The sequence below is a fragment of the Cyanistes caeruleus genome, chromosome 6 (assembly GCF_971803275.1).
Source record: "Cyanistes caeruleus chromosome 6, bCyaCae1.hap1.1, whole genome shotgun sequence".
Lineage (NCBI taxonomy): Eukaryota > Metazoa > Chordata > Aves > Passeriformes > Paridae > Cyanistes > Cyanistes caeruleus.
In genome coordinates this window covers 66,829,657-66,843,157 of record NC_141706.1, presented here as the reverse complement: position 1 = coordinate 66,843,157, position 13,501 = coordinate 66,829,657, and the positions used below count along the sequence as shown (strand labels likewise).

Here is a 13,501-nt window from a genome sequence, read left to right as displayed (position 1 = left end):
GGACAGAGCTTGGAGCAGCCTGGGATTGTGGAAGGTGGAATGGGATGGGATTTAAGGTTCTTTCCAACCCAAACCAGTCTGGGGTTCTATGATTCTGTATGATTCTATGATTCCACTTTTGGGGAACAAATCGTGTTTGTCCAAACATTTATTCAGAGTTTCAGGAATTCTCATCCCACCTGTCCCAACAGGCCCAGATCAGCCTTGAGAGCAGTCCTGTCGAGCTGCGAGGTGTGAGAAGCACAGATGAGATAATTTAGGAAGACAAGTTTGGACATGTGTCCCCCTCCTGAAGAAATTCCTGTTATACAGAGTGATATCCTCCCTAATTCAGCTGAGAATTAGCAAATTCCAGTGAAACTTGTCACTGAGTCAGGAGAAATACACAGACTTGACAGCATTTTAAAAAACCCCACCACACTATTTTAATCATAAAAGGCACATTTATGAAATCATCAAAGTGAGGCTCATTTGGAAAATAAATTAATACATTTTCACACTTTGAGAGCAACGAGATTGATGCCCGAAACCCTGATATCATAATCTCTGAATTTATTTTTATAACAGAAGTGTAAAACTTTTATCTCTGAAAAGATTTCTGTTTCACAGGATGCTACATCAAGGTTCATAAATTAAGTTTCAAATAAACTTTACCTCCAAACAATCATCACCTGAGAGGAAAAAGCTCTGCAGGCAGCACAGGGAAATGCTGACTTAGGACTCCCCCAGGTCTCTGTCTGCTTTGCATTTTAATGTTCTTTATTTTGTTAATACATGTCAGGGCCACACCCCGTGTGGGAGGAAGTGGCTTTTGCAATCCTTTTGTAGGATTTACTGTTGATAGGCAACACTTCTGGCAGGGAGGGAAGATAGGATTGTTCCACTCTGGGAAGTTTTACACAGCCCTGTGGCACTGGAAGACTTGGAACAGCTGAATCTCTGCCTAAAGTGACCAAAGCTTTGCTCTGAAAAGGTTTTTTAATTTGATTTCCAGCTGTCAATTTGCTGATAAAGTAGATTTTACCAGGAGAAAAAAATAAAAAATTTAAAAAGGCAGATTAAGCCCTTTTTTCCCCTCAAAAAAGTGTCTCCAATCTGTACAGTAAAATTAGCCTCACAGCTGCCCTCCTGTGCTAACCCACTCCCACCAGAGGAGCTCAGAAAAGAACTTTTTAAGGAAAACTGAATGTCCAATTTTCTGGTACAAACTCCCCACAATTATCTGTGTTACCCAACATCCTGTGAGCACCTGCTATAAAATCCTCAATACTTTGTCCCTGAGGCCACAAAATTCTGCTTTACAGCAAATGCACGACACTCCCAGATCCTCAGCCTGGCACTGTGATGTGATGTGAGCTTGCTTCACATCCCTCTCCACACAGACTGCTCCAGGGGTATCTCTGATAAAAACTGGGTGTCAGCAGAGCTCAGAGGAGTCACCAGCACTGCCTGAGCTCCCCTCGTGCTCAGGGAAAATGGGAAACCTTCCTGACTCACCCCTGCTCAGGCTCCAAGGGAAGCAATATCAAACATGACACAAGGCAGGTTTCTGGAGCTTCCTTCCCTTCACATTCCCTGTTCCAAAGACCATTTTCCCTGGATTGCCCAACTGGCTGGACAAAGATCAGCTCCTTTTGCATTAGCAGCATTCAGGGGCAGGAGGAACCCCAAACCCCCTGATGAAGTTTCTGATCAGCACTGATTTCCCAGCTGTAAATTAAGTGAAAAGTGATTATTTATATCCATATTTTCATTTCTTCTCTATAAAAAACAGAGACAGTGATCAGACAGAGTATCTGAATTGCAGATCTAAATTGCCTTGGGTCTGATAATCCTCTTTAAGCTTATTTTTCTGTGAAATACTCTACATTCACGTCGAAGGCTCTGAATATTGTTCTCAATCTCTGATAAAGCCTTTAATTCCATATCAGCAGGGCCCTTAAGCAGGTTTATCCTTCTATTCCATTATTCCATGTAATCTAGAGGACTGCAGACTCCATTTAAATGGAATCAGAGCACACAGAGAGCCACCCCATGCCTGTGGCTCTGCAGACCCCTCTGAGGAGGTGAGCACAGGCATGGGAAATCCATGTGGATAATCCCACCACAGGGGCTCTCCCTGCTCTGCCTGTGGCTGGAGACCCTCCCGTGGCTGCTCCTGCCCAGGTGGCCAAACCTGGGATGCGACGCTTGAGGAGCTGTGGCAGCGAACATTCCCGAGGCTGCCTGGGCGCTTCCCAGCCCTGCTGCCTGGTGGCTCCGTGTCCCTCAGGAGGAGTCCCACATTCCAGAGGGGCAGAACCTGCCCGTTCCCGCCGGGATTCAGAGCTGGAAGCGCCGCTCGGCCTCGGCGGCGATGGCGGCGGCGATGGCGAGGGAGGAGGTGGCGGCGGGAGAAGGAGCGTTCCTGACGTGCAGGATCCTGCTCCCCACGTCCCCCGTGCCTCCATCGAACACAAAGTCATCCACCAAATTCCCCTGGCTGTCCAGAGCCTGGGCTCTCACGCCAGAGGGACCCCTGCAAAAGCAAGGAGGAGCTCACCAGCAGAAGGAAAATGTTGTTCTGAGTCAGGAAAATCGATTTCTGTGAGGAGGTGTCCAGGGAGACAGTGAGGAGGGCACAGAGTGCAGACAAAGCCTTTTGAGGGAGGTTTAACACTCAGGAGGCAGAGTGGGGGTATCTGAGAGTCATGGAAACATCGAGGTTGGAAAAGACCTGCCAGACCACTGAGTCCAACCTCTGAGCTTACAGCCCACCCCACTCCATGGGCAGGGACACATCCCACTGTCCCAGGCTGCTCCAAACCCTGTCCAGCCTGGCCTTGGGCACTTCCAGAGATCCAGGGGCAGCCACAGCTTCTCTGGGCACCTGTGCCAGGGCCTGCCCACCCTCCCAGCCAGGAATTCCTTCCCAATATCCCATCTAAACCTGCCCTCTGGCAGTTTGAGGCCATTCTCCCTTGTCCTGCCTCTCCAAGGCTCTGTAAAACTCTCTCTCCATCTTTCTGCAGGCTCTCTCTTCAAGTACTGCAAGGCCATAATAAGGTCACCCCAAAACTTCTCTTCTCCTGGCTGAACAATCCCAAAATTCTCAGCCTTTCCTCCCAGCAGAGCTGCTCCATCCCTGTGATCATCCTGGTGCCTCCTCTGGACTGAGGAGCTCCAGGTCCTTCCTGTGCTGGGACCTCCAAGCTGGAGGCAGCTCCATGCTTTGGTGTCTTAAGTTGGTGGAGGAAGGGACTAAAGCCCTGACACACTTTCTGCTGTTCAAATATGAGATTTCCCAAACAGGAGATGTTTCTTTTACCTGAGCACATCATTGGTGGTGACCTCAGGGATGAACTTCTGCAGCTGCCTCACCTGGGCACTGAGGGAAAAGGCTCTGTACAGCTCCCCCAGGCCGTAGGACACGTTCCTCAGCACCAGCTTCCACAGCCCACTGCAAGGGGAGAAACAGCTGCAGTGAGGGAAAATCTGCCTCAAAATGCACCAGCTGCAGCTGCTGAAAAAGGCAGCAAATGCAACTGCAGGGCACAAGTTCCCGTTCCCAAAATCTGGAATGACATAATGCTTTATATTTGAAAAATTCATGTTTCCTTCTCTGCTTCAACAAACCTTTCTCACAGAGCTGTGGCACTGAATTAACTCTCAATTCCAGTCCTGGAAGTGTTCCAGGCCATGTTGGATGGGGCTTGGAGCTACCTGGGCAGGGACACCTTCCCCTATCCCAGCTTGCTCCAAGCCCCAATGTCCAGCCTGGCCTTGGGCACTTCCAGGGATCCAGGGGCAGCCACAGCTGCTCTGGGAATTCTATTCCAGAGTCTCCCCATTCTCCCAGCCAGCAATTCCCAATTCTCAATCTCCCATCCATCCCTGCCCTCTGGCACTGGGAGCCATTCCGTGGCTCCTGTCCCTCCATCCCTTGTCCCCAGTCCCTCTCCAGCTCTCCTGGAGCCCCTTCAGGCCCTGCAAGGGGCTCTGAGCTCTCCCTGGATCCTTCCCTTCTCCAGGTGAACATTCCCAGCTCTCCCAGCCGTTCTCTCCTCCCAGCACCCTCTGCAGGTATTTAATGATGCTGTCTCAGCTGATGAAGTTATCACAAAACCAACCCTGGAACAGTTCCACCAGCACCTTCCACTGAGCAGCCCCATTCCCAGACTGGCTGAGACATGTCCTGCTGGAAAATTCAAATATGAGACCACACAAAGTCAAATGTCTTGGGGAAGTCCACCCTTATCAGCACAACTGTCTTGAAACACACCAAAAACGTGGGAAAAGCAGGATTTTGGACAGGAATTGGTTTCCATGGCTCACATTTCAATGAGAGCACCCAGCAGACACAAACATGAAGCATTACCTGTAGGTCACAGCATCTAAGAAGTCCCCAGGGCTGAAGTCCAAGAGTTTATAGCCTTCTCTCTTAAAGGCCAGCACTGCATTAGGGCCAAGCCAAATGCTGCCATCCATCCTGGGCGTGAAATGGAATCCCAGGAAGGGGAAACGAGGGTTGGGAACCTGAAATGGGACACAGGAGTGATCAGAGCTGTTACAAACACCAAAATTGCCATTTTATTTCCAACCTCAGCAACAAAACTCAGAGTGACAGAACCTTGGAATCAGCTCTGAGCTGGTTTTGCTGCTTGTTAATTGTGCAGTTGTGGAGTTAATGTCATTAATTAAAACACCGGAGAACAGAGCAGGGCCTGGTAAAGCTGAATTTTAGGGAAATGGAAAACAAATAGCAAGAAAACAAAAGAAGTCCACATGAGAAATCGAATCAGGATATAAATCAACCCAGAACAAAACCAATGATGTTATTCACCAGCAGCAATTACACTGCAATAAAATAGAATAGAAAATATTGGGAAACCCTTACAGTGTGTACAAAACAGCCTGAACTTAGCAAGCCTGGTTAATGCTAATAATAAATAACTCCATGTTCTTTTTCATTCTTTTTTTGTTCCTGTTCCTCCCTTCCATCCCAAGACAGGATCCTGAATCATTCCCAGCTGAGATCAGACAAACAGCATTCCAATTTTCCCAAAAGTCCAGTGTTTAGCAGGCAAAGTGAATCTCATATTCAGAAAATCAGTATTTAAATCTACAGAATTTGCTAAAATGCTACCCTAGGAATTCTCTGAACTTGCTCTATAACTACATTTTCTATCTGGGATTGCTCCTCTTCATCCCATTATTTGTCTTTATTTGGTGGTAGAAAGGCTTTCCCTTTTTTCTCCCACATCAATTTTTTATGACAAAATCAGCAAATTCAAAAATAAGGTTGAGAGGAAAATACCTAAATCTGAGTGTTGGGTGTTAGCACAAAAGATTAAACCCTTCATCAATAATTCATCACAGGATCACTGAGGTTGGAGAAGACCTCCAGTGTCATCAGGGAATTTCCTGAGGGTACAGTCAACCCCTTTGTCCAGATTATCAATAAAGAGATTAAACAGCACTGTTATTATTTATAAAATAAATAATAATTTACTGTCATCTCTCCCTGACTTCTGGATCCTGCCTACAGATTTATTTTAGGACATATAGAAATAATTTAAGAGTTTTCTGGATATGTGGCAAGGGGATATTCCATCTTTTCACTATTAAGAAAAAAAAACAAACCCCAAAACTAAAACCATAAACAAAACAAAACAACTGGCAATAATTTCCCACGTGGTACTTCCATGTTTCCCTCAAAAATTAACAAAATCCAAGCTGTCCTGTCAGAACCCAACTGAATCTCCATCTGTCAGAATTTATTATTAGATTTATTTAATCTATTATTAAATTTTAGGCATTTTTCCTGCATTTTTAGCTGCTCTTAGGGCACACTGTGACAGACAAACCAGGGGGGACGTACTGGATAAATATTTCCTTTCACCAAGTAAGATTTTTCTGGTTTTAGCACCAAATAATCCCCCCGGAACGGGACAATCTGGGGCTCGGGGCTGCAGCCGCTGATTTCGGACAGGCGGTCGGAGTGAAGCCCTGCACAGGTCAAAATGTGCCCACAGGAGATTTCCTCACCCTGTGGGACACAAAAAAAAACCATAAAAATTCAATGTAGCTGCTAAAAAAAACACCCAGAAAAACCCCACAGCCTTACTGGTATTTAACTTGTAAATGTGAGTTAATTATTTATAGTATTACTGATAATATTGCATTTATGTTTATATTATTATTCATATATTTATAAATATATAAAAATGTATACATTAATATGTTCTTTATATTATAATACATATTATAAAATATTAATATAATAATATGATATAATATAATACAAATATAAGTTAATTATTTATATTATTGATAATATTACATCTATATTTATATTATTATTTGTATATAAATATTTATATATTATTTATATATTATTTATATTATAATATAATATATTATATATAAATATAATATTATATAATTATATAAATATAAGTTAATTATTTATTATATTATTGATAATACCACATCTATATTATATTATTATTTATATATTTATATTTATAAATATATAAATATAAATATAGTATTTATATATTATTTATATTATAATATATTGTGTATAATATAAAATATATAAATATAATATAATATAATATAATAATATAAATAAAAGTTAATTATACTACATTTATATTTATATATATATTTATATAAAATATATAAATATAATATTATATAATATAATAATATAAATAAAAGTTAATTATACTACATTTATATTTATATTATTATTTATATATTTATAGATATGTTTCTATTTATATAATATCTACATATTGTTTATATTATATAATATTTAATTATATTATACAATATAATATATAATATATATAAATATAATAATATAATATGTAGTAATTAATTATTTAATATTTATTATAAGCTATTATATTTATATTTTTATGTTTATAAGTTATTAAGTTATATACTTTAAATAAGTTCAATAAGGCTGTTCACTGATTTGACCCCACAGGGTGGGAGCAGCTACACAAGTTCACAGCACAAACTTATGCAGAGCTCCTAAATATCCAACACCTTACCATCTAAATAAATATATTTTTAAAAAATCAAAAGCTATTATCTATTTATTTAGCTCACAGTATCTGTTTTTAAATACTATGGGGTTTTTTTTCTTCAACTGAAAAATGTTTGCATGGAAAAAATACCAGTATTTGGTGGAAAAAACCCAGATTTTGGAAGGTACTTTTTAATGAAAGAGCAAAAAATAGGAGAAAAAAGCAACAAAACTAAATTTAAAAACTACCAGAGGGGTTGTGAGGTTGTTTTTGTTCCAGATATTCCCTCCTGAAGGGATTACAAGCACAGGTCCTGACTTGCAGGAACAGCAGCTGTTGTGCACCTGTTTTACTGAAGCAGTTCTGATGATAAAATGATAATAAAACAATGCTAAAAGCCTCCTTATCATTTTATGGATGTCACAGCCTAAAAGTAAACATGAAAATTGGTGTTTGTCCCCAAATCAACAAGCCATAAAGGAGTTCTTGGAAACACAAGCATCAGACTGTGCAAATAAAGCAGATAAGGGACATTAAACACTAGGCAGCAGAAAGTTATAGTTTATTATTTTACATCATCATTATTATTTATTAATTTGAATGAATAATTAATTTGAACATCCTCATTGTTAAGAACTGACTGCAGTTGTTTTATCAACCTGATCATGCTGTTGAACTGCAGCTTTTTAACCTTTTCTTTTTTGGGAGATGATTAATCCACCAGGAAAAAAAATCTTAATTAAAGGAGAAGCAGCTTCCTCGGAGGAATTAAAACTTCTTTTTCACCCTTACCTTTTTGCTCCTAACAATGACTGGGTATTTCAGTCCTGAAATGGAATTAAACAAGAGAAGGAATTACTAGAACAAGTAACAGAGAACTGACAGAACAAGCAGCTTGTCACCAGGGAGGAATTTTCCTCAGGAATGTCTTCCAAGCTATGGAAGTTGTCATAATTAATGTTGTTGGACATGACTGTATTTATTAATGAAATCATTAATTTTTATTCTTCCCTCTGTGTGCCAGCACAGATCCAACCTGCCATCAGGATAAGGAAAATCACTATCACAAGAATAAACATGCAAGATTCAGATAAATCTGATTTTAAGAGGAGAGAACAACTTTATTTCTCCATTTTACTCTCACTTTCTTCCCATCAGTTTTAAATGTTTCAGCTGAGGGGTGATCTGCCTGCAAAAAAAAACCTAAGTGAGTTTTCTGAATACTCTCACCAAGATAATTTTGCTTTTTTTCTCATCCCTAGGAGACAGAAAAATTCAGAAATGTCATTTCAGTTAAAACAATCATGTTTTGAACAAAATCTTTGTAGTAAATGGAGGGAAAAAAAAAAAATCCAGTCTTACCATCTTCACTTTCTGGAGAACTTTCTTTGGCCATCTCCATGTTTGTGACTTCAAAATCAGTCAAGATTGTCCCACCTGCTTCCTGGAAGTCTCTGGCATAGGACTGGGCCACTTGTTTGTAATCCACAATCCCAGTGTAGGGAGAATCAAGGGCCATCAGTCCCTGGAAGGGTTTTAAAGACAAGGGGGAAGAGTGAAAGTTGGAATATTTCATCTGGAATATCTGCACTGCCATCAGAAGGGAGTGCTGCTGTCTCCCCATGTCCTCAGCTGGATCTGGAACATGCAAAAGATGTTTTATAGGGAGCAGATCCAAAATTATTACAGGAAAAAAAAAAAATTAAAAAGATTCTTTTCCAGAAAATTTCTGTCTGTACCTACAACCACTCCTAAGTCACACAGCTACACCAGAGCAAGCTGCCAGGTGAAACAGCACAGGGAATTCATATCCAGCTTTTCCTTTCAAACAAAGACAGACTCATCAATAACAAATCTCTGTTCCATAAACTCCTCACATTCCTCCTGCTGGGAAAATAAACAGGTGAGAAGTGCTACATGACAGCCACACCACCTGCATCAAAATTGGCTTGATCCAAATCCACTTTTATGGATGGGAAGGAATTTTCAGGCTCCTCTAAACTTGAACCTCAAGGCCAGAAAAATATTTTTGTTAAATGAAAATATGTTTTCACCTGTGAAACAACTCTTACAAGCTAACTAGAATTATGGTAACTCCTTACCCTGCAGAAGGGCTCCTTCTCCTGGATTTCCTTGGGTCCAATGAGTTTCAGCCCCGGGACGTTGTTCTGCAGCCCCCTCTCATACAGAGCTTTGAGCCTTGGAATTTCATCATGTTCCACGGCCACAATCAGCTTTGGGAAAGGCAAAAAAATCACATCAGTGAGCAAAACAGAGACAGGGCAGGATTGGCAACATGCTCAAACAGTAGTGGACAATGAATCCAGGGGATGAAAAATGGTTGGTGCCATTAATTGCACAAAATTCTGTTGCTGAGGAAGGACTAAAATATCATAGAGAATTAAAAAATAAATGCTAAACTGTAGCTTGAGTTACTATCAATTGACAGTATTTGCCAGAAGCACCCTGAGACTACAAGTCTGCATGTGAAAGAAGAGAATATGAATTAAAAGAAGCACTGGGATGCTTTCAAAAGTAAAACTGAACTCAACCCAAGATGTACAAATCTCAAAGAGCCTTGATAGGAGAGTAAAGACATGTTCTGACATGGTCTGAGTGGAATTGTACCAGTTTCACTTCATTTAATCAAGGAGTCTGTTCACAGCTATCACAGGAGATAAATTCAGGCTGTCAATTACCTGTGCCAGGTTTGCACAGACCATGATCAGCTCTGGCACCTCACAGGTGTGAAGCTCTCCAAGCCTGGGGCTGCTTTAGGGAAGACTTGTGAAGTTTCACCATTATCTTCCCTGGAATGAACACTGCCAGGGGAGTGTCATGGAATCAGGGAATTGCTGAGGTTGGAAAAGCTCTCTGAGTCCAACTGATCTCTCAGCACTGCCAAGGTCACAACTACCCCATGTCCCCAGCACTGCCATCCACAGGGATTTTAGATCTCTCCAGGGATGGGGACTCCAGCCCTGTCCTGGGCAGCTGTGCCAGGGCTGGACAAACCTTTCAGGAAGGAATTTTCCCCAATATCCAATCTAAACCTCCCCTGGCCCAGCCTGAGGCCATTCCCTCTCCTCCTGTCCCTGTTCCCTGGCAGCAGAGCCCGACCCCCCCGGCTGTCCCCTCCTGCCAGGGACTTGTGCAGAGCCACAAGGGCCCCCTGAGCCTCCTTTGCTCCAGGATCAGCCCCTTCCCAGCTCCCTCAGCAATTCTCCAGACCCTTCCCAGCTCCCTCAGCAATTCTCCAGCCCCTTCCCAGCTCCCTCAGCAATTCTCCAGCCCCTTCCCAGCTCCATTCCCTACTGGGGACATGCTCCAGCCCCTCCAGGTGGCTTCACTGTGAGGAGCCCAGAGTTGTCCCCAGGATTGGAGGTGGCCCAGCAGTGCCAGCACAAGGGACAGGCACTGCCCTGCCCCTGCTGCCACCCTGTTGTTGGTACAAAATATACAAATTCAGTGTCAGCCAGGCTCCAGCTGACCCCTTCAGGACAGGAGCTTTGAGCAGGGAGCAGGCTGTCCCCTCAGGTGTGCTGCTGCACAGATCCACAGTGCCACCCTGTGCCCAGCGTGGCAGCAGAGGGAGCACGGACCGGACACGGCTCTCAGAAGAACCATGGAATTCAAATTTATCTTTCAGGGCCAAGACCTTGGGGTTAGGATAGAAAGCCCTGTGGAAACAGCAGCTCAATGCCCAGTGAGAGCTGGAAAACCTGAACTGAGTGTTAGAACAACTGGGAACTCTGTTTCACTGAGGAATCCACACCTGGAATGCTCTGCCCAGTCCTGGTTCTCACCTTACACCACAGACAAACTGAATTAAAAATGGTTCAGAGCGTGGAGGGTCATGAAAAACCTCTCATACTGAGACTCATCAACTGGAAGGGATGATTTGGGATTATGTACATTATACACATTTATGTATAAAATTATGTGCAACTAGGAGAATGTGGAGAAAATCCATGGCCAGGCATCATGACACAGCTCCAGTATCCAAGGGTAAAGCAGGGAAACACAGGGATTCCTGTACCTTCCCACACTGTTTGTAGGGAATTCCCTTCTGGTCACAGTATTTGTAGCAGAGGGCTGCCCCCTGCACGCAGAGCTTGGCCTTCAGGGAGCCAGGGGTGTAGTAAATCCCGCTGTGGATCACACCACTGTTGTGTCCACTCTGGTGATGGGCTAAAGAGAAAAAAAAAAAAAAAAAAAAAAAAATTACATTGTTAGAATGCACTTGTTCCTATTTAAATCACTTCAGCTGTCAGAACAATGAATAAATTGAGGTCCTGCCTTAAATCAGCATTAGAAGAGATGATCAAGTTAGAGAACTGCACAATTAATTCATTCCCTGGCCTCAAAAGGTTAGAGAAACAATGACACAGCCAGCCCTGGCTAATGATAATCACAGCCCACACTGTGTTGGATCAACAGGGAAAAAAACCCCCTAAAATCACAAGTTTTTCCTTCCAGAACAAGCCAATCAATCAAAACATTTTACAGGCTAAAATTAATTTTAACAAATACAATTTTTACAATGATATGCATCTCTTAAGGCATGATCTAGCATATTATCTGTGCAATCCACAATTCCTTTGGACATGCTAGCAAGGCCTGGGAGGATTTTTGAGTATTTGTGAACTGGATAAGGTTGCTATTTCCTCTTTGCAAATAGATAAAATAGAGGTAAAAATACCACAAACATTTTTACTGAAGTAATTTGGTCACGTTCTTATCCCACTTAACGTGTGGATGCCCAAAGGTCACATTCCTGCCTGGCACTCACACAGCTGTTAAGGACTTTGTGTATGTCTTGGGGATAAAAAGTCATTTTGTAACATTCATGGAACATCTCAAGAGCAATTTATAGCTTGGTTGATGGAGCGATTTAAGATGAGATTTTGGGCTCACAGGTCCTGTTTGGAGTTAATCACTGATGTCTATCCCTTGGGATTCTCCCAGCTCCATGCAGGACCTGTGTGTGCCCTTCCACAACCTGCACTACTCCTTATCCTGGTTATTCCCCCTCCTTGTCCTCTCTCCTGACATTCCTTGCTGCTGGTCACACTGCAGCTTGCACAGCAGCAATGCTCAGGACTTTTTAACTTAAAATTCCTAATGTGAAGTCCCAGCAGTGAAGCACAGACAACTCTGCTTCTCTGCTGAAGGACACATCCCTGGGAGAAGGCTGGAGGAAATTCCGTGTTAGGGAGGAGTCATCACAGAATCCCAGGATGGTTTGGGATGGAAGGGATTTTACAGATCCACACCTTCCACTACCCAACGCTGCTCCAAGCTCTGCCCAACCCAGCCCGGAACACTTCCAGGATGGGACCCATCACCAACTCAACAACACGGGCAGGTGCTCTCCCACAACTACTACCCAAAAGCTGATCCCTCCCCACAGATATCCAGGGAATACTGAGGCTGTGGCAGCTGTCGGTCCCTGTCACCTGTCCCGCTCCGTACCCGGCTCCTGCTCCTTCTCCAGCACGGCGAAGGCCAGCGAGGGATGGCGCTGGATGAGCTCCCGGGCCGCGGCCAGGCCCACGATCCCCGCGCCCACCACGGCCACGTCGAACGAGCTGAGGGGACACGGCCATCAGCACAACCCGGGACAGGGAAAGGGAACAGGGGATGGCGAAAAGGGATGCGGGGAATAGAAGGGAGAGGGGAAAGGGAGAGAGGAAAGGGCATATAAAGTTAGGGTTATAAGGGAAGGAGATATAAGGAATAAAGGGCATATATAAGGGAATAAAGGGGTGAGGAAAACGGGATGAAAGAAAGGGGATGGGGTGATTAATACTGTAGAGGGGAAAGGGATAGCAGATAAAAGATGTAGGGGAAGTGGTTATAGAGAATACAGGGGATGAGGAAAAGGGGATAAGGAAAGGTGATATAGCAAACATAGAGGATACAGAAAACAGGAAGAGGTAAAAGATAGGGGCAAATGACACGGAAAAGGATAGGGGAAGTGGATGAGCAGAGGTAAGACGAGAGGGGAAGGGGTGAGGGGAGAGGCTAGCCATAGGGACCGGGATAGTCTTATAGGGTTAGGGACTAGACCAGGGGAAGAGATGGAGTTAGGGGAAGGAGCAGGTGAGCGCTGCCCGCCGGCCTCACCTGCTCCGCCGGCTCTGCAGCCGCCACAGTGCCGCGGCCCCGCCCGGGCCCGAGCGGCCCCTCAGCGCCGCCGCCATCTTGGGGGCGGAGGGAGCGCCGCGGCCGTGTCCGCGCGTCCTCCTCCTTCTTTCCTCTCCTCTTCTCTCCTTTCCTCCGCCTCCTGCTGCCCCTGCCCCTCCCGCTCCGCTCTGCCAGGCAGCGCAGCGCCGGCCTCCGGGCAAGGTTCGGCCGCTCGGCGCCGGGGGCGGTGACGGTCCCCCCCTCGCCGCAGCCGTGGGCCCGGCCGGGCTCGCAGCCCCGGTCAGGCCTTGAGGGAGGCACGGCGTCCCCCTGCTGCTGGCGCTCCAAAT

General features: G+C 44.1%; 1 protein-coding gene across 1 annotated transcript; it reads right to left on the bottom strand.

Moving 5' to 3' along the window:
- Nucleotides 1–400: 400 nt before the first annotated feature.
- L2HGDH (L-2-hydroxyglutarate dehydrogenase) lies at nt 401–13,351 on the bottom strand. Its single transcript, XM_086892378.1, has 10 exons — nt 13,152–13,351; nt 12,498–12,613; nt 11,062–11,213; nt 9,125–9,256; nt 8,385–8,547; nt 7,815–7,849; nt 5,861–6,028; nt 4,358–4,515; nt 3,308–3,439; nt 401–2,518 (listed from the first exon to the last, which is right to left on the bottom strand). Exons 1-10 carry the CDS (start codon nt 13,226–13,228, stop codon nt 2,323–2,325), a joined length of 1,329 nt encoding a protein of 442 aa, XP_086748504.1. The 5' UTR covers nt 13,229–13,351; the 3' UTR covers nt 401–2,322.
- Nucleotides 13,352–13,501: the final 150 nt, after the last annotated feature.